This window comes from Embiotoca jacksoni, unplaced genomic scaffold (assembly GCF_022577435.1).
Source record: "Embiotoca jacksoni isolate LCO1_2020_lvr unplaced genomic scaffold, fEmbJac1.0.p SCAF_4, whole genome shotgun sequence".
Lineage (NCBI taxonomy): Eukaryota > Metazoa > Chordata > Actinopteri > Embiotocidae > Embiotoca > Embiotoca jacksoni.
Genome location: NW_027185392.1, coordinates 7,102,948 through 7,119,747, shown reverse-complemented (window position 1 = coordinate 7,119,747; position 16,800 = coordinate 7,102,948). Strand labels below are relative to the sequence as shown.

Genomic DNA, 16,800 nt, shown 5'->3' with positions numbered 1-16,800 from the left:
AAGAAATTGTATTTTCTTGATTCCTGTTGTTCTGGGTTTTGTACCCTCATGGTTGAAATGCACTTATTGCAAGTCGCTTTGGATAAAAGCGTCAGCGAAATGAAATGTAATGTAAAAAAAAAAAAAGGAACCGGGGACCAGATTAATTGGAAAAGACGGTAGATTTATTGGTCATAGCAGGTCACGGTGAACGTTCGGCTTCTTGCTCCACCACAGTGGTCTTCTCGCTGACGTAGATCCCGTCCAGAAACTTCCTGATGTCCTTCTTTCTGACTGTGGTGGCCTGTTGGATCAAAGCCGCTGCAAACAAACAAAAAAAGAAGAGCAGACTGTGAAGACCTGACGCCGTGAAACTGTTCCTGTATGACAACATGCGCCTGACAGCCTGCATGATACGAGCGCCATGAAAGAAGAGATTTAGTAAGAATGATAAAGAAAACTAACGAGGATTCAACAGCTTCAAGATTGAAGACGAGCGCTGTGGTGAATTTTAAACAATTAAAAAACACATTAAATCATCTCAAGTAAACGTGGCAGATCGGAGAAAAGGTCCAATATCAATGACGGGTCATATATGAAATCATACTGTCGTGACGCCATCATCCAGGAAACTGTGGCCAAAACCAACTATACGATTTTTACATTGTGCTGAGCTTTGATGTGACAGATCACTGCAGTTTAACTGTAAAACGTCGGACATGTTGGGATGTGATTACAAACAATTTGGAGATGCAAACATCAGAAAGTGACAAATGACAAAAGCATTCAAAAATCTGTTAAAGAGATATTTGAAAGTGCATCCCTCCCAAACAAAACGTTTAATGCTGCAGTAAAAAATCTCTTCGCAAGACAAAAGTCAGTATTCCAAGAAAATGTAAAATGTTCTATTCGCAGAGTATAACTTTTACCATTTATTGAAATAATGTACTGACAGCTAAAGCAATTTAAAAAGTAAATTTTTGCCTCTAGAGAATTATAATCAGCATTTTTTTTTTTTTAAATAAAATGTCTTTCTCCTGAAAACATTTTTTTCATTCTACAATTACATCAACTAATGATAAAAACAGTGTTGGTGTATCATTACCACATAAAATAAAACAATGTTTTTATAATTTAACGCCTATATAAGTGATGTAAAATGGAAGGATGTGATTATAAACGTGTATACAAAACGCGTCCCGTAGCTTATATTTTCCTTTCCATCTTAATCTTCTTTTTGTTTTCCATCGATAAAAAAAATAAAAAAAAATATTTAGAGCCACAATGCTTTATGTAAAACATGAAAAGACATCTCTGAAACAGAAGGAAAAAGAAAACATCAGAGCCAATGGTGTGAGAGACATGCAGCCATGAAAAGAAAGGTGTTGTGAAGGTGTCCCCCTGTAAAGCACACAGGACGGCTGGGACGGATTTTTCTAACCTCTACGAGTGCAGATGCAACTTTTACTGTCCCGCTTCCACTACTGTTCCCTTCTCGGACACGTAAATGCCATCCAAGAACTTTCTGATATCCTTATTTTTGACTGTTGTGGCCTGCTGGATCAGAGCAGCTGGAACAGAGAAGGTGGGAGAGATGAGCATCACATCACAATTACAATCACAATCACACTACATTACAATCACATCACGTCGGGGTCACAGTAGTTACAAACAGGGCTGAAGGACAGAGACGGGGGTGCGGGGCAGTCAGGAGGTACTGGTGGGACAGTTTTGTTGTTTTGGCTCCGTTTAGTGAATTATTACAAATTAATTCAAATTTCATGATTTAGTGCAGTCATCATACATCTAAACAAGCTGCGTCGTGTGTTCGATATGTTGCAAATTAATATTCTGAACTCTTGATGTCGCTGCTGAAAGACAAATGTCTCCAGTGGACACTGATATAGCGGACAGAAGCCGGAACGTGACAATCGAATCCTGCTGAAACCATAAAATACAATCTGTCATATTCAATATTTGTTGTGCTACATCCTGGTAATCATGTCTTTTCCAGTAAAACTCTTGTCAGGCTTCTGCAGCATCCATAAACACGTGCTCGGTTAGACTGAAGTCAGCCGACGGATTAACCAGGTCAGCTCATTACCACTTGGTCTTTATTTAGGACTATTGTGCCGTCGTCTCTTCCGCTGAAGCGCTTATTCAGTCTGATGGGAGGAACCAGCTCTCTCAGTAACACGCCACCAACAGATGTCCTCCGATCTTGGTCCGAGCATCTCGTTAATCAGTTCATCTTTTGTTTGATACAATGAGCACGTTTTTTTTTTTTTAAGCTTCATCAAGTGATTGTTTCAGACATCCTGCTTAAAAAATAAATAATGAGCAACAATCTGCAGCATCTTCAGCAGCCGAGCTGCTCAGGTTCAAACACGAGGAGTGGATCTTAGCAGGAGTAATGTTATCAATCATTTCATCCTCGCGAGGAGAAAAATTACCGAGTCATATAAAACAACTGCGGAGCGAAAGGCAGACAAACATACCGGAGTTTGACACGAGCTCGATGTCGTTGCCCTCCAGGATCAACTCGTCCTTCTGGGCTGCAGAGACAGCACAGTTCACACCTGGGGGGAGAGAGAGAGAAGTTTTACCCCTAAACTTAACTGAACCAACAAAAATATTTCCCATCTCAATAAAATTGTAAACCCAACCCTTGTTGATATTTCCCACCCCACCCGACAACGCTTAAATTTGCACCATCTCAGAAACGGAAAAAGCCGGTCATCCTTGTCACTTTCATAACTACAATATTGCCACAACATGCTGCAGACTCACCGGCCCTCATTCGCACACGGCGGATGTACTTCTCTCCCAGGAAGTTCCTGATCTCCACCAGAGATCCAGTCTCCTGGATGACAACGTTGATGGGGAAGTGGGCGTACACGGAGCGCATTTTGTAGCGGAAACCCTGCAGACAGAAAGAAAGCCAGAGAGCCACTGAGTTGGACTGATAAAAGCAAACCAAGTAAATCCTTGAACAACGGGCAGCGTCAAGCTGAACGGCCACACGACAGAAACATACTGCCCCCCCCCCCCCCCCCCCCCCCCGCCACAGAGGCTGGGCAGTCTGTCGTAGCAGGTCGCCTCCAGTTCACTCAGGTTTAAGTCATGAAGTCAAACTTTAGTCTCACCAGAGTGACTCCCTTAATCATGTTCTGGACGTGGCTGCAGATGGTGCGCACTGTGGCCAGCTCCTTCCTGTTTCCCCACCATTTATCCACACGAAGCTGCAGAGGAGAGCAGAGCGACTCCCGTTACTTTCATTTAACTGTAGCAGACTTGAAACAAACAAACTGCTGACAAAACAAATAATTAAACAGCTGTATTCTTATTTTATTCAGATAGACGAACCACCGTGGGCTCCAGGGCCGTACAGAAGATTTTGTCAATTAATGGCAACAACTGACTCTTAATGTCAATAGATATCCGTGTACATGGAAGAATAAAACAGACTCTCTTGTGGTGTCGTTTACAAGCCGCAGAGTACAAGATTAAAACACTAAATATTTCCAAATCGACGTACGTTAACTAAAGCAGGACCATAAGCACATTTGTTAAAAGGTGAAAACGGACAACTAGTATCCAGACAGGTATCGGTTACAGATTATAGAAAAGCCCAATTTAAGACTTTAGATTTGATTTCCACCACCCCTGTGACGGTTTAACTGATGATTCGTCCATCAACCCAGGTCATATATTACGTGTACCACACTGTGGTCCACTGAGTTCAAATCAAAGCCTCTCTCTCTGCCATACCTTCTTCTGTTTCTTGCCCAGCAGGCTGAGCTCCAGGTTGATGTGGTTGAACTCCCTGGTGAGCTTGCCTCTTGGCCCCTTGACAATAACGGTTCGGCCCTTCAACCGCACGTCGACTGACAACGACAAACCACAGCAGGAAGACAAACACAACAAAACAAAAAAAATCAGTAACAAGTCACGCAGGATATTAAAAGACTTGTGGGGGGGAAAAAAACCAAAACAAGTCTGTAAATATCTCTCACCATTGTCGGGCAGGTCGACAGTCTGACTGCTGAGAATGGTCTTCATTCTGCGAACAGACAACAAGCAGGATTCATCCTCTCGACTTTATTTGCAAACTTTGTCAGCTTTATCGTTTCTAAGTTTGAGCTCGGATGGAGTTATCCCCGGACCCGACATGTGGCACGTACGGCAGCCGTGTGTGGTTAATCTCGTGTTTAAACCCGAGTTTGACTAAACTTGAGATGACGGGAGACTTGAGAGATCAGCGTCTCCGATGTATTATTACAGAGTATAAACATTTCTTCAACACGTTAGTGGAACTTAAATAACATCTGAAGCACACATAAACCCTCTATTTAAAAACTAATGTTGTTAAAATTTAAAAAAAAAAAAAAAAAACCGCTGCAGCCGTGAGCGCGAGCTAAGCGTCGGGCCTCCAACACAGCCAATCTCGACACAGAACTACCTACAATATTTCCACAACAAATATAAATTACAGGCAAAATTCAGATAATGTAGTGTAACACAACACTGGCCGCGACTGACTGATTAAAAACTGAACCCAAAATATGTTTTATAGACACAGATGGAGTTAGATTAAAACCAAGTAACATTTCATCGCCCGTCCTCACCTCGCCGGTTAGCAGAGGAAAGGAGGAAGAAGGGACGTCACGACGCTGTTGTAGAGCACGTACGCGACGTCATCAGACATCACGAGACAATCGAAGATAATGGTTAGGATCACAATTTTGAAAGTATCGACAGATTCAAGATAAAAACGGAAATATTCAAAAAACATTTTAGTTGTTAAAAGGAAGAAATGCCGCCCGGCAACGATACGTTGTTTTACTAGGAGGTACATTTTATTTTTTTAATTAGCTCTGTTGCATTCAGTCATATCGTTACAGACCACAATAACAATCAGCCGAGTGTGATGCACGTTCACGTCAGCTCTACCTCACTATCAGTTTTATCTGTGTCAGGGAATATGTGACAAAATCCTTAGAAAACAGCCTTTTCTGGTAGTTATATGTAAGTGACATATGTAAGTGACACTCAATAGTGTGTTCAATATTTTAAAAAAAATATCACTTTCTTTTCATGTTAAATAGTCGATGGTTTTTATTTTATTTTATTTTATTTTTATGTCAATCCTTTCATAACCATCAATATTAATATCTCTCTTTTAGATTTGGGTAATATCTGGCCTAATTTGGTTTTGTCTTCAATGTTTTATGCTGTTGTCTCCACCTAGTCTTCCTTTCTAAATGTATTGTCAACCTCATCAGGATTTACCTCGATGACTCAAGATTAAATAATCTTTTTTTTTTTTTTAAAAGGATCTCCCACCGTTAAATAACAGCTGTTTTGGTGTATTTGACTGATTGTCGGAATAATTCATGAGGAAGCTCTTAAACTGGAAAAAAAAACACATTAGGTTTCTTATCTTCCCTACTTTGCCGTGGTGACTTGAACGCATCACCAGACCAAATCAACCGCTCGCCGAACGTTGCTTGCTCGAGCCAAAGTCATGGCGTTGCTCAAACAAAGTTGCTGCGTCGCGGGTCGTTTCTCGACAAACCACCTGCGGCTGAGCCCCAGATGCATCCCACATGTGAGTGTTTCACCTAACTGCTCGAATACCTTCCCAACTAACAAAACTTTGACATCACGGTGAATCTGCTGTTTCCGTCGGTTGTGAAGCCCGGTCACGGGCCTTGACGTAACGACAGCCTGTATGTTTTGTAGAGCAACTGACTTGCTTGTTTATAACTTCCCGATTAAGTGATGAGGTCTGTGGACCCCCACACACACACACGCTTCCTGTTGCAGGCTTACACCAGCAGTCTGTCAACTGTGGCCAAATCGTCCCCGGACCGGGCTGACAGAAAGAAGGAGCTGCTGAGCGACGACGGACCGGACCTGCAGGACTTTATTTCGGGGGATCTGACGGAGAAAAGCAAGTGGGCCGAATACAGAGGCAACCTGAAGAGACAGAAGGGAGAGAGGTGAGGGTTTCCTGCCCCTACAGATTTAAGAAAAGCAGTGTGTGATCAGAGGGGTTCAAAGACCACATGAGACGGAACCTTAATCCGACTGTGCCGAGCTGAATCAGCCCAAAGTGTCATCAGGACTGGGTTGTGAGACAACAGGTCCCGGGGCACAAACATGGAAAAGGCCCCACACATCCTCCATATGGAAACAAGAGACATCCAGACTGAAAGATACACTAAAGGGTGTCAAAAATTTTTTTGCTCCTCTTTGTGGTCATTTTGCATCAATTTGAGTTGGTTTTGAGTGTTTTCGTGGTTGTTTCGTGTCTCTTTGCAGTCAAAGTTTTTATGTCTCATTAATTGCATCATTTGATTTGCTGGCTGAGATTTTCAGGGTGACATTTTTCTCTGGTTATTTCATGTATGATTTAAAGTTTCACAAAAGTTACATTATCACAGTGACACATTGTACATAAACAGTTTTATCCATATCACCTGACCTATTTGGAGACAAGAGCACAGATACATATTTAAGTGACCGTCTCTGCTGTCGTGTCAGGCTGCGGCTGCCTCCATGGCTGAAGACTGAGATCCCCATCGGAAAGAACTACAACAAGCTGAAGAACACGCTGAGAGACCTCAACCTGCACACAGTAAGTTCTACGTCTTGAGTTGTTACGTAGCCCGGCTGCTTTCAGAGAAATAAATGCCTGAAATGTAACTAATGGTGCTCAAACATGCTCGACACTGGGCTTTTAAAAACCGCTTTGGAGTTCATAGTTTATAAACTTATAGAATAATTCATACCTCTGACACTGATGACAGGTGCAAAGATCCTGTGTTTTCAGGCGGTACCTCTGTGTGTGTCGTTTCCTCTCAGGTGTGTGAGGAGGCCAGGTGTCCAAACATCGGCGAATGTTGGGGAGGAGGCGAGTACGCTACGGCCACAGCTACCATCATGGTGAGTCTCTGCCACATTGTGGAATATAATTTATTTTCAGGTATAGAAAAGGGAAAACATTTTAAACAAACAAAACACTTCGGTCTCCTTGCGGATAGTCCCGTGTTTTTTCCCTTCAGTACGAGCGAATCATTTCTCTGTATGCAGCTGATGGGAGATACGTGCACCCGGGGGTGCAGGTTCTGCTCCGTGAAGACGGCCCGCCGGCCGCCTCCTCTGGACCCAGACGAGCCGTACAACACAGCCAAGGCCATCGCTGCCTGGGGGCTGGACTACGTGGTTCTCACCTCAGTCGACAGAGATGGTAAAAGACTTCACTTCAGTGGATCAAATTCATTCTTCTGTGGTGAAACACTAACATATAATTAACCTTTTTTTTTTTTTTTTGGGAACATCTCTTGTCTTTTGCAAAAAGACATGAATTAAATTAATAACATCAATGAACAAATTAAATGATCGAAGATGGATTAAAAAAAAAAAAAAAACACAGCCTAGCCAGCAGTTATAGAGTTAATAATTTCTGTATGACAATATTATCAAGTAAATTGTAAAACACATTCCATGTTTTCCAAACTTTATCAGGCTTGTTTTTTGTGAAGTAGCTTATCTTAAAAAAGAAAAGAAAATTGTAAACAAGCTCAGTAACGTGCTGGATGCTACCGTGCTTGTACTCCAAAGGCCACGATGGTATCTGAGGATGTTTCTAGATTATTTACATCAGGTCTGCCAGATAGTTACATGACGTATAAATCAGTATGAATGCACGGTTTCTCAGATGATGTAACAATCATATTTTCCAAATAGAATTTTGCACAATTAAAAATTAGTTTTCAATTTTAATAAAAAAATAAAAAAATATTCACAATTCAATATGAACACAGCATCCAGCTTTTTGAAATATTAGCTAACGTTTACATCGGTCTGCTCTGATAATCTTTTTTTTTTTTCAGATATTGCTGATGGCGGGGCAGAGCACTTTGCCAACACTGTTTCTAACCTGAAGGGAAGGTAAATCCTCAGATCCCTCTTGGATTTATCAGGTGTTTATATCTTTATGTTTGAAAACTGAATAAATAAACTCTAACATTTTCTAACAGAAACCTTCACATCCTGGTCGAATGTCTGACCCCTGACTTCCGTGGTGACCTGGCGGCGGTGGAGAAGATCGCCCTGTCAGGATTAGATGTGTACGCCCACAATGTGGAGACAGTGCGTGAGCTGCAAAGGTACCGAGAGTTTAGCAGCACGTCGTACATCATTCTGTGCATTTAATTTCAGCATTAGGAAAAGCTTTTTTTTTTTTTTTTTTTTTTTTTAAGTCAGCCAACAAGCCAGAGAACAACAAGCTGTTTCTTAGTTTGTCCTTTGTACAATATGGAAATATGTTTACAATGATACACAAGAGTACTGAAAAATGTGTCTTGTGTAAAAGCTGCTAATCACACGTTCTAAACTGAAGACATAATTTCTAGCTGGTATAAAATATAGTTAATATATTTAAGAAATACTGCACTTGTTTAAAATCGAGTCACTGGAAAGATGAACAGTAATAAACACTGACCAGCAGGGGGAGCAAAGAAGTTTCTCTGCTGTTACTATGAATACTAGATGAACTGCAGAAATCTAAACACCCAGAAAACATCTCTCTGTAGTTGTTTTTCCTCATTGTTCTGTTTGATATCTACTCACGGTGTCTGTCTGTCGTGGGTTTTCAGGCACGTACGTGACCCCAGAGCAAACTTCGACCAGTCTCTGAGCGTCCTGAAGCACGCTAAGAAGGTCAAACCCTCTGTGCTCACCAAGACGTCCATCATGCTGGGACTGGGGGAGACTGACCAACAGATAATGGACACTCTGACTGGTGTGTAGCTTCTGTAGCTTCTGCAGTCTCACACACAGGCACAATGTTACCGCAACAGATTTCTGACAGTACGGTTGTGATTATGTTACAGAGCTGCGAGAGGCAAGAGTGGACTGTTTGACACTTGGACAGTACATGCAACCCACTAAACGCCACCTGAAGGTAAAAAAAAACACACACACACACACACGTTTTCCGCAGTTACACCAGAAACTCAGTGTTCGGTACACATTCTGACGGTGTGTTCGGGTTTAGGTGGAGGAATATGTCACTCCAGAGAGGTTTGCCCACTGGGAGAAAGTCGGGAATGAAATGGGTTTCGTCTACACAGCCAGCGGGCCGCTGGTGCGGTCCTCCTACAAAGCAGGTGAGACGTCGCCACCCTAAAGTTTTAGCACGCATATTATAGCAGCAGGTCTGATTTGGATGGTAAGCTGGAATCCTTCTGCAGCTCAGCGCGAGTTGATTCTAGTCACAGCTTTAAATCAGTTTAAACGCATACATCTCAAAGGTTTCGGCTTCTGAACTGATCCTGTATACTCTGATCAAGTAAAAAATAATACTTGTAGTAAATTACAGTCTTACAATCAGAAGAAGAGTAGAGTATTTCTTAATTGTTGCTTTTTGTCTACAGGCGAGTTCTTCCTAAAGAATCTACTGAAGAAGAGAAAAGCAGAAGTCACCATCGCAGAATAAAAAGCTGCGCTGCGTCTCCTGTTTCACCTTCTCTCTACATATAACTACACAGTACCAGTGACAAAATATGCTTCACTCTTCAGTATCGTAGTGCATTGTTTTAAGCTGTAGCACAGGAACCACATGAATTAAAACGAGTATTCAGAAGTTGTGCAGTTTGAAATGAGGGTAAAGAAGTGACATTTACTCATGTTAAGTATAGGCACCATTCTGATCACTCCGAGTACACCAGTGACGTTAAAAAGATCAGAGCTCAAACGGCAGTGAGAGGCCCGCAGACATGCAGATAACCTGGCTGTAGACTTTGTCCATGGGAGTCTGCCTGCAGAAAATACAACCTGCTGGGAGTACAACCTGTAAATTGCATCCAGTATCAACTTCATGCCTCCGCTCATAGGACTTCAGGTAGAAAGACTGCTGACCTCGAACAGCGAGCTCCGTTTATGACTGCTTTGATGTCCGCTGCTTCAGGACTGATAATTTAATGAGGCAGGAGTTGGTTTTAATCAAAGTCTTGCAGAGGTGAAAATATGTGTAATACAAAAACACAACTATGCCCGTCAAGGATTTTTGAAGCCTCAATCAAAAATGTCAAGACCAAAATGTCCTTTTAATCAGGTACCCGGGTATCAAAAGAATCCCTTTGACTTTGATACAGGTACTTTTGATCCCTCTGTATCTGCTGAAGAGCCACTTTGGGATAAACTGCATTTTTTTCAAAAAAGGTGGGAGAATTTACTCCTTAACAAGAGAAATGGATGTTTGTTTTATGAACTGCTCAGTTAAACAAAATAAATCTTTCACATGTATATTTGTATTTAAAGAATTAAAAGTCTCGTCAATATTTGCTGCTTTTCATTTTCTCCCCGTTGGAATAAACGACCGGCACGTTTCAAGGATACACGTCACACTTTATTGCATTGGCCCTTTTTCACAGAGATACCGATTAACATACAGTCCATGATTTAGAAAAATATTTGTAAAAAACAGTATAAATTTTTTTTTTTTAACAATACACGATTGTAAAACTGAAATAGTAAACACTAATAAAGTGGATTCACTTTTAGTGTTTGAAATGGGCAATAAAATGTCAGACGGGAATGTGTTGCATATCGTGTGGAGGAGAAGTGAGTTTTAGACTTTAGCTTTCTTGGTGGGAGGTTCGCTGGCAGTGATGCGGGGACAAACAGCCGCCGGGGTGTAGGGGATACGTGATGCCGTCACTTTCTTACCGATGGTCTCGATCTGCAGACGGAGAACGTCAGCCGACTTATTATTCTTTCAAATATTTGCCTTGTTTGAAACATGCATTTTAATTGCGTATGAGAAGAGCGTGTCGGGTCTCGTGTCCGCTCACCTGGAAGCCGATGCTCTGGAGGTGAGGGTGAAGGTGGTCCAGCACTCGGCGGCCATCAAATATGAAGGCGGGCTTCAGCATCTTCTTGTAAATCTTCTCGTAGTCCAGTTCCTGTGGCAGCATCAGAGACGTAGGAAGTTTAAGCTCACAGATTCCTTTGAGATGTACAATTTATTAGAGCTTTTATTTATTTGATGAATAGAATGAGATTGTGACCTTAAACATGTCCCACTCAGTGCAGATGACCAGTGCATGTGCGCCCTGAGAGGCCTCGTAAGGGTCTGAAGTTACGGTCACCAGCTCGGACACTAAAGATCAACAACAACAAAAACCAAGTCTGTTTCAGTGAGTGAAGTGCGTCTCCCCTGGTGGTCATCACAGTCTGGTACCAGAAAGAAACGACTTATCCAAGACATCAAATCTTTTTTTACTAAACAGTGATGAGCTGTTACAATAGAAGCCAAACACTAATCTATGAGAAATGCAGAAATCAAGAAACAATAGTGATTACTAGAAATTTGTTGGTATTAATTTTAAGATTTTTTTTTTCTTATCAACAAGTTAGCATATACAACCGTGTACTTATAAAATGTCATGCAGCACTGGTTTATCCATTGTGTCAATACATTTTCAATGCAGCTTGATTTATTGGGTATCATGGTTTATTTAGCTCAAAAATATTTTTTTGTGAACGATAAAATAAAATGTAATCCAGTAAAACAAACCCTTATTCATGAGTTGGCAACCAGGTACAATTTGTTATATTTTGCTGGAGCAAATTATTTTGCTTTTTTTTTTTTTGTGATACTACAAAAATTTATCAACTGGACCACACATGGTGTATCTAGTGTTGCACTGCAAACTGCAACTTTGTTAAACACACCAACAGAAATATACACAGACACACTCACCTCGTTCTGGGTTGTCCTCAGAGATGTTGGGCTGCGAGAGGTCATGAATGATTTGCTCTTTCAGAACTTTGGGGTCATAGATGAACAACTTGGCTCCTTCATCCATCAGATACTTAGAGATGTAGATACTGGACGACTCCCTGCAGTTACATAACACACACACACACACACACACACACACACACACACACACACACACACACACACACGTCGACTCTGATCAGGGTTAAGGTTCACAACAGACTGGGCAGGTGTTCATGTAATCAGCAGTGACTCAGCATGTTTTGTGTGTACAAAGATTATACACTGTGGTATTAAGTGGTTCTTGCTTTTAATACAAACATTACAAAGCTATTTAAAAGAAAAAAAATCATTGGGATGTAAGGGTGTGAGAGGAAAGTGCAAACTGACTAACCTTGTGTCACCCGTGTCTTTTTTGAAGGAGAAGCCCAACAGAGAGATCTTTTTACCAGTAACAGTGTTGAAGAGGCAGTCGATGATTCTGCAGGCAAACCGCCGTCTTTGGTACTCGTTCATGTCGATCACCTGAGAAAATCAATGTCACAAAATGAGAAAAAAAAAAGAGACTCCAGAGAGCTAAAACCTCCACAAAATAATAATAATAATTTTTTTTTAAAAATGGATCTGCTGTGTATTTCTCACCTGCTGCCAGTAGGAAGCCACCTCTGGCAGGTTCAGGGCCTCGCACAGATACACCAGATTCAGCACGTCCTTCTGGAAACAGCTCCCACCAAAACCTGGCCAGCAAAGCGATGAAAGACAAAATTCCCCCGTGTTCAACAGAAATCAAATTCTGCAGCTCACTTCAAGCGTCTTGTGGGAACGTCTCTTACCTATGCTGGCTTTAAGGAACTTGCTGCCTATTCTCTGGTCCATACCAATCGCCTTGGCCACCTCCTCCACATCGGCTCCGGTGGCTTCGCACAGAGCACTGATACTGTTGATGCTGCTGATTCGCTGGGCCAGGAACGCATTGGCTGCCTGCACACACGCAGAGACACAAAAGATGCACACGTTTTTTTTTTTAAAGATTGTACAAAAACAAAATACAAGAAGCCCCTCAAACACTCATTTAGAGCTACAGGAAATTTAAAGACAACCATTTTCATAATTTTTTTTATTCACTCTTTAAGAAAAAAAAAATTGCTACAGCCCAGTCATGTATGAAAGTAAACTGAACATCTTTCTATTGTTGATCTGTTAAAACAAGCAATTAAATATGTCATGGGGGGGTCTGAGAAACCAAATTTTCCCCCAAAAAACCCAGACCTTATATTGACAAATGAGTCATCAATTAGTTGGTACAAAATACAGAAAATTAATTGCATATGATGTGGGATAAATTGTTAGCTGCAGCTCCACACTCACCAGTTTGGACAGTTCAGATGACCACGTGTTGGTGGTGATGATTCGTGTTTTGGGCACCCAGTGCTCATACACGGCACACAGCGCTCTGATTGCCCTTTGACCTTCAGCGGTCTCGTCTCCACCAATCAGGACCCGGTCAGGCTCCTTCAGATCCCGCACTGCCGTTCCTTCTGCAAGGAACTCTGGGTTGGACAGCACCTAAAGCAACAGCACAACTTTAGAAACAAACAGAACAACAGATATCAGAGAGTTCTGCACACGTGATCATACACACTTGCAGGTTGAGGCTGGGTTTGGTGTTGGCGTCAAATATCCTTCTAATGCTCTCAGCTGCTCGGACTGGGACCGTGCTCTTCTCTGTGACAATCTTGTAGCCATCCGACATCTCGACGATCCGCCGAGCGCACGCCTCGATGAACTTCAGGTCGGCCGCGCGACCTTTCCCCATCCCGTAGGTCTTGGTTGGAGTATTCACCTGAGGAAGACGTTTATTTCTTTAGCTCGCCAATCAGTAAGAAGAATTGTGTGGTGTGTGTTGAGGGGGTTACTGACGAACTCACAGAGATAAAGACGAGGTCAGCTTCCCTGATGGCCGAGTCTACGTCTGTAGAAAAAAACAAGTTTCTCCCTCTGCATGATTCAACCACTTCTTTCAGTCCTGGCTGAAATGGAAGGAAGTGGGAGGATGTGTCAGTGAAGAGGTGGTGACAAACACGCCACAAACAGTTGCAAATGTCATGAGTTCACAGTGAGACGTCATTAACTTCCCCCACACTCGTCATGATGATGTGATATCTTGTGGTCGGGGCTGACATAGAAAAGTTTCTATAGTCTGGAACTAATTAAGGAGGTGGCGTAATACTTTACAATACCCACTGGTTGTAACAGTTGCCTAGCTACATCTAAATCTGAAACACAAGCTTGACTAATAAAAGTGCAGACTCTTTCAAGATATATGAATCTCAAAGATAAGATTAAGAGTTTCCGGGAAAACACACACACACACACACACACACACACACACACACACACACACACACACACACACACACACACACACACAGCATATCAGTGCTCCAAATAAACTATGACCTACTCCTCCGTTAATGTTTTATCAGATACCACGCAATTAATCCCCTTCTAATACCTTTGGCACGGCCTTTCTGTATAATAACACTGACCTCATAAATGGGCAAAGTGTCTGAATTCCAGGCTTTGATGCGGGACTCATTGACGTCCACAACAGTCACCGTGATCTCTGGACACATCTGGGCGATCACACTGCATGTTGGGCCTCCTACATACCCAGCACCAATGCAACAGATCCTTTTTATCTGAAACATCTGTAAAAGTAAAGAAATGATACATTACACAAAAATTAACATGATGATTACATGAATATGCTGTACATCCCTGTGCATAAAAAAAACAAATACATATATAGTAAATGTACTTACTGTAAATTTTTAAGGGGCTACGCACAACTATTGTTCTTATGAATTAGTCTGCTAATGTCAGTAGATAATGATAAAAGTTCACAAAGCAGGAGGTCCAAAGTGACCTCCTCCGATTACTTCTGTAATTCAAAAACAGCCAAATAACTAAATATATTCAGTTGACAATGACATAAAAAAAAAAAAAAAATCACAGATAAGCAAAATGTCACATTTAAGAAGCCAGAAACGACCAGAATGAAAACTTTAACTATCAAAATGATTGTTGTTTAATTGATGAACTGATTTATGATGTCATCTATGCTTTTAGCTTTTGTTTTAACTGCTTAATTTGCTTTGAAAAGGCAGAGCTCAATCAGGGAAGTAAGTTTGGTCTCTTCTGATCAACCATTCACACTTTGAGTATTTCAACACACTTGTCTGAATGCTAAAGTCGTCGATTGACAGACAAATAATCAGCAATCGTTTTAATAATCAACCGATTTGTTTTTCAAGCATTTCAAACATCAAACATTTACCAGATACTGTCTCAGTTACGATACCGTAGTAAAATCAACTAGCAGATTAACTGATAATAAAATAATAATAATCATCATTAGTTGCAGCCCTGTGCTGCACAGGAAAAGTACATGTCCATTAATCTGCCAATGCATTTCACCGCGGCGATCAGTGATTTAACTTTTAAAAGTCTAACCTACAAACTCTCTCGAATAATCCGCCTTTAGTTTCCCAATCTCCCTGAATCCTTCCGTTTTCCTCTCGTGGTCCAGCGGTGCTGCACTAAGTCACCAGTCGTACCGTCGCAGCCAGGTAGAAAATAAAAGAGCCTTTTATTGCAGATCAGCCACGTCTGATGAAAAATGACCCCCTTTTTTTTTTTTTTTTATCCCACATTCAGTAAATTCGCGTTAAACTGCCCCAGAGTGAAATGCCACCGTCTGTATCGTAACGGTACACATTAACAGGGCTATCACGAAGCTAGTTCACCCCTCTTTCTTTCTTTCTTTCTTTCTTCGCGCTGACTTGAGCGTAAAACAAGAAAGTGTGAATGAATGGATGCCTGTGTCTCCCTGCTATCGTAGCAAGCTAGCAGCCGTTAGTTTACGTTACGTTACCTTTGCCAGCTCGACACCGTGAACTTCAGGAATGTACAGATTATTTGAGCTCTCCCGTTAAATCTCTAAAAAAAACCAAAAAAAAAACAGGCGTCAAAATACGGAGATACTGTTCCGCTAGAAACGATGACAAGTCTTTACACCAGGCTTAAATCAGTGCTCGACGAATAAACTCTCACCATCCGGATTTCTCCCGATAACTTTATAAAGCAGCCACCTTTAAATAAACTACTCCGATCCGCCCCGCGGCTCTCTGCCTCCTTCTTCCTCCTCTCGGATTTCACGAAGACCCGCCTACCCCGCCTCCGATTGGTCAGTATTCGTTTTCTTCCTGGTTAGACCGGAGAACTAGATCGGATCAGAACCAATCAGAAGGTAGAAAGGATTGCGTGTGTGTGTGTGTGTGTGTGTGTGTGGGGAGGGGGGGGGGGGAACGCCCAGTCTTCATGCCAGCACATACACACGTATATTATTTACACACACACACACACACACACACACACAAAACTGTATTTTTTTTTTTTTAAGTTTCTACCAAAAGTGTTGCTTTAGATACGGCCACAAATGTAAAGTATTGTTCCCCCAAAATTACGACGCCATAATAATATTCACATAGTGCGGGACATTTTGATTCGACAATTGCGACAACACGGTATCTTATCAAATGACGTTATTTTAATTGCTGTTACCAAAATTGAGCAGCCCATAGTATAGAGTACTGCAACCAGCCTGGAGCATGCTTGTAATCTTATTTAGAGGAATATGTGCATTTAAACCAGGGGTCTCAAACTCGCGGCCCGCGGGCCAATTGCGGCCCGCGAGACGATATTTTGTGGCCCCCACCTTAATATGAAAGTTTAATGTTAGTGCGGCCCGCGAGTTTTATATGAATGGCACTTTACAGTGTTGTGTGCGGAGCTGAACGAACCGACCAATCACGGTGGGGTATATGGCTCTCGGGGGCGGGACATCGACCGGGCTTGATGCAGGCAGAGAAACATTTCTCAATGAGTGAAAGTTACAGCAGCTTTGCGGTGGAGAGTTTTCTTCCGGGCCTGGCTGGATGCCTCGTTTCTATTCGGCTGCG

General features: G+C 41.9%; 3 protein-coding genes across 4 annotated transcripts; 1 reads left to right on the top strand and 2 right to left on the bottom strand.

Annotated features, from left to right (window-relative positions):
* Nucleotides 1–142: 142 nt before the first annotated feature.
* rpl9 (ribosomal protein L9) lies at nt 143–4,105 on the bottom strand. The gene is made up of 7 exons (XM_069167748.1): nt 3,996–4,105; nt 3,751–3,866; nt 3,126–3,221; nt 2,770–2,902; nt 2,478–2,558; nt 1,421–1,550; nt 143–300 (listed from the first exon to the last, which is right to left on the bottom strand). Exons 1-6 carry the CDS (start codon nt 4,039–4,041, stop codon nt 1,444–1,446), a joined length of 579 nt encoding a protein of 192 aa, XP_069023849.1. The 5' UTR covers nt 4,042–4,105; the 3' UTR covers nt 143–300; nt 1,421–1,443.
* A 1,368-nt stretch (nt 4,106–5,473) lies between these two features.
* lias (lipoic acid synthetase) lies at nt 5,474–10,329 on the top strand. The gene is made up of 11 exons (XM_069167491.1): nt 5,474–5,590; nt 5,809–5,984; nt 6,529–6,622; nt 6,850–6,930; nt 7,078–7,234; nt 7,881–7,938; nt 8,028–8,156; nt 8,646–8,791; nt 8,883–8,953; nt 9,047–9,158; nt 9,426–10,329. The coding sequence occupies exons 1-11, from the start codon at nt 5,507–5,509 to the stop codon at nt 9,485–9,487; spliced, it is 1,170 nt and encodes a 389-aa protein (XP_069023592.1). The 5' UTR covers nt 5,474–5,506; the 3' UTR covers nt 9,488–10,329.
* Nucleotides 10,330–10,377: 48 nt separating this feature from the next.
* On the bottom strand, nt 10,378–15,997 carry ugdh (UDP-glucose 6-dehydrogenase). Of its 2 annotated transcripts, XM_069167489.1 has the most exons (13): nt 15,893–15,997; nt 15,714–15,778; nt 14,326–14,487; nt 13,705–13,806; nt 13,419–13,619; nt 13,145–13,342; nt 12,610–12,757; nt 12,419–12,513; nt 12,171–12,301; nt 11,756–11,895; nt 11,061–11,152; nt 10,845–10,955; nt 10,378–10,732 (listed from the first exon to the last, which is right to left on the bottom strand). In XM_069167489.1, the coding sequence occupies exons 3-13, from the start codon at nt 14,485–14,487 to the stop codon at nt 10,622–10,624; spliced, it is 1,491 nt and encodes a 496-aa protein (XP_069023590.1). In that variant the 5' UTR covers nt 15,714–15,778; nt 15,893–15,997; the 3' UTR covers nt 10,378–10,621. The 2 variants fall into 2 exon arrangements, with proteins under 2 accessions (XP_069023590.1, XP_069023589.1); XM_069167488.1 differs by having other exon boundaries at nt 15,714–15,955.
* Between the last annotated feature and the right edge of the window lie 803 nt (nt 15,998–16,800).

Bases quoted from the DNA above. Each gene is read 5' to 3' on its own strand.
- rpl9 (XM_069167748.1), bottom strand. From the start codon at position 4,041: ATGAAGACCATTCTCAGCAGTCAGACTGTCGACCTGCCCGACAATG. The intron at 3,222-3,750 runs GTATGGCAGAGA...TCTCCTCTGCAG, and splicing joins TGGGCAAGAAACAGAAGAAG to CTTCGTGTGGATAAATGGTG. The intron at 1,551-2,477 runs GTATGTTTGTCT...TCTCTGTTCCAG, and splicing joins CGAGCTCGTGTCAAACTCCG to CTGCTCTGATCCAGCAGGCC.
- lias (XM_069167491.1), top strand. From the start codon at position 5,507: ATGGCGTTGCTCAAACAAAGTTGCTGCGTCGCGGGTCGTTTCTCGACA. The intron at 5,985-6,528 runs GTGAGGGTTTCC...CTGTCGTGTCAG, and splicing joins AAGAGACAGAAGGGAGAGAG to GCTGCGGCTGCCTCCATGGC. The intron at 6,931-7,077 runs GTGAGTCTCTGC...CTCTGTATGCAG, and splicing joins CGGCCACAGCTACCATCATG to CTGATGGGAGATACGTGCAC.
- ugdh (XM_069167489.1), bottom strand. From the start codon at position 14,487: ATGTTTCAGATAAAAAGGATCTGTTGCATTGGTGCTGGGTATGTAGGA. The intron at 11,153-11,755 runs GTGAGTGTGTCT...GTTGATCTTTAG, and splicing joins TGAGGACAACCCAGAACGAG to TGTCCGAGCTGGTGACCGTA. The intron at 10,733-10,844 runs GTGAGCGGACAC...CTCCGTCTGCAG, and splicing joins TCCAGAGCATCGGCTTCCAG to ATCGAGACCATCGGTAAGAA.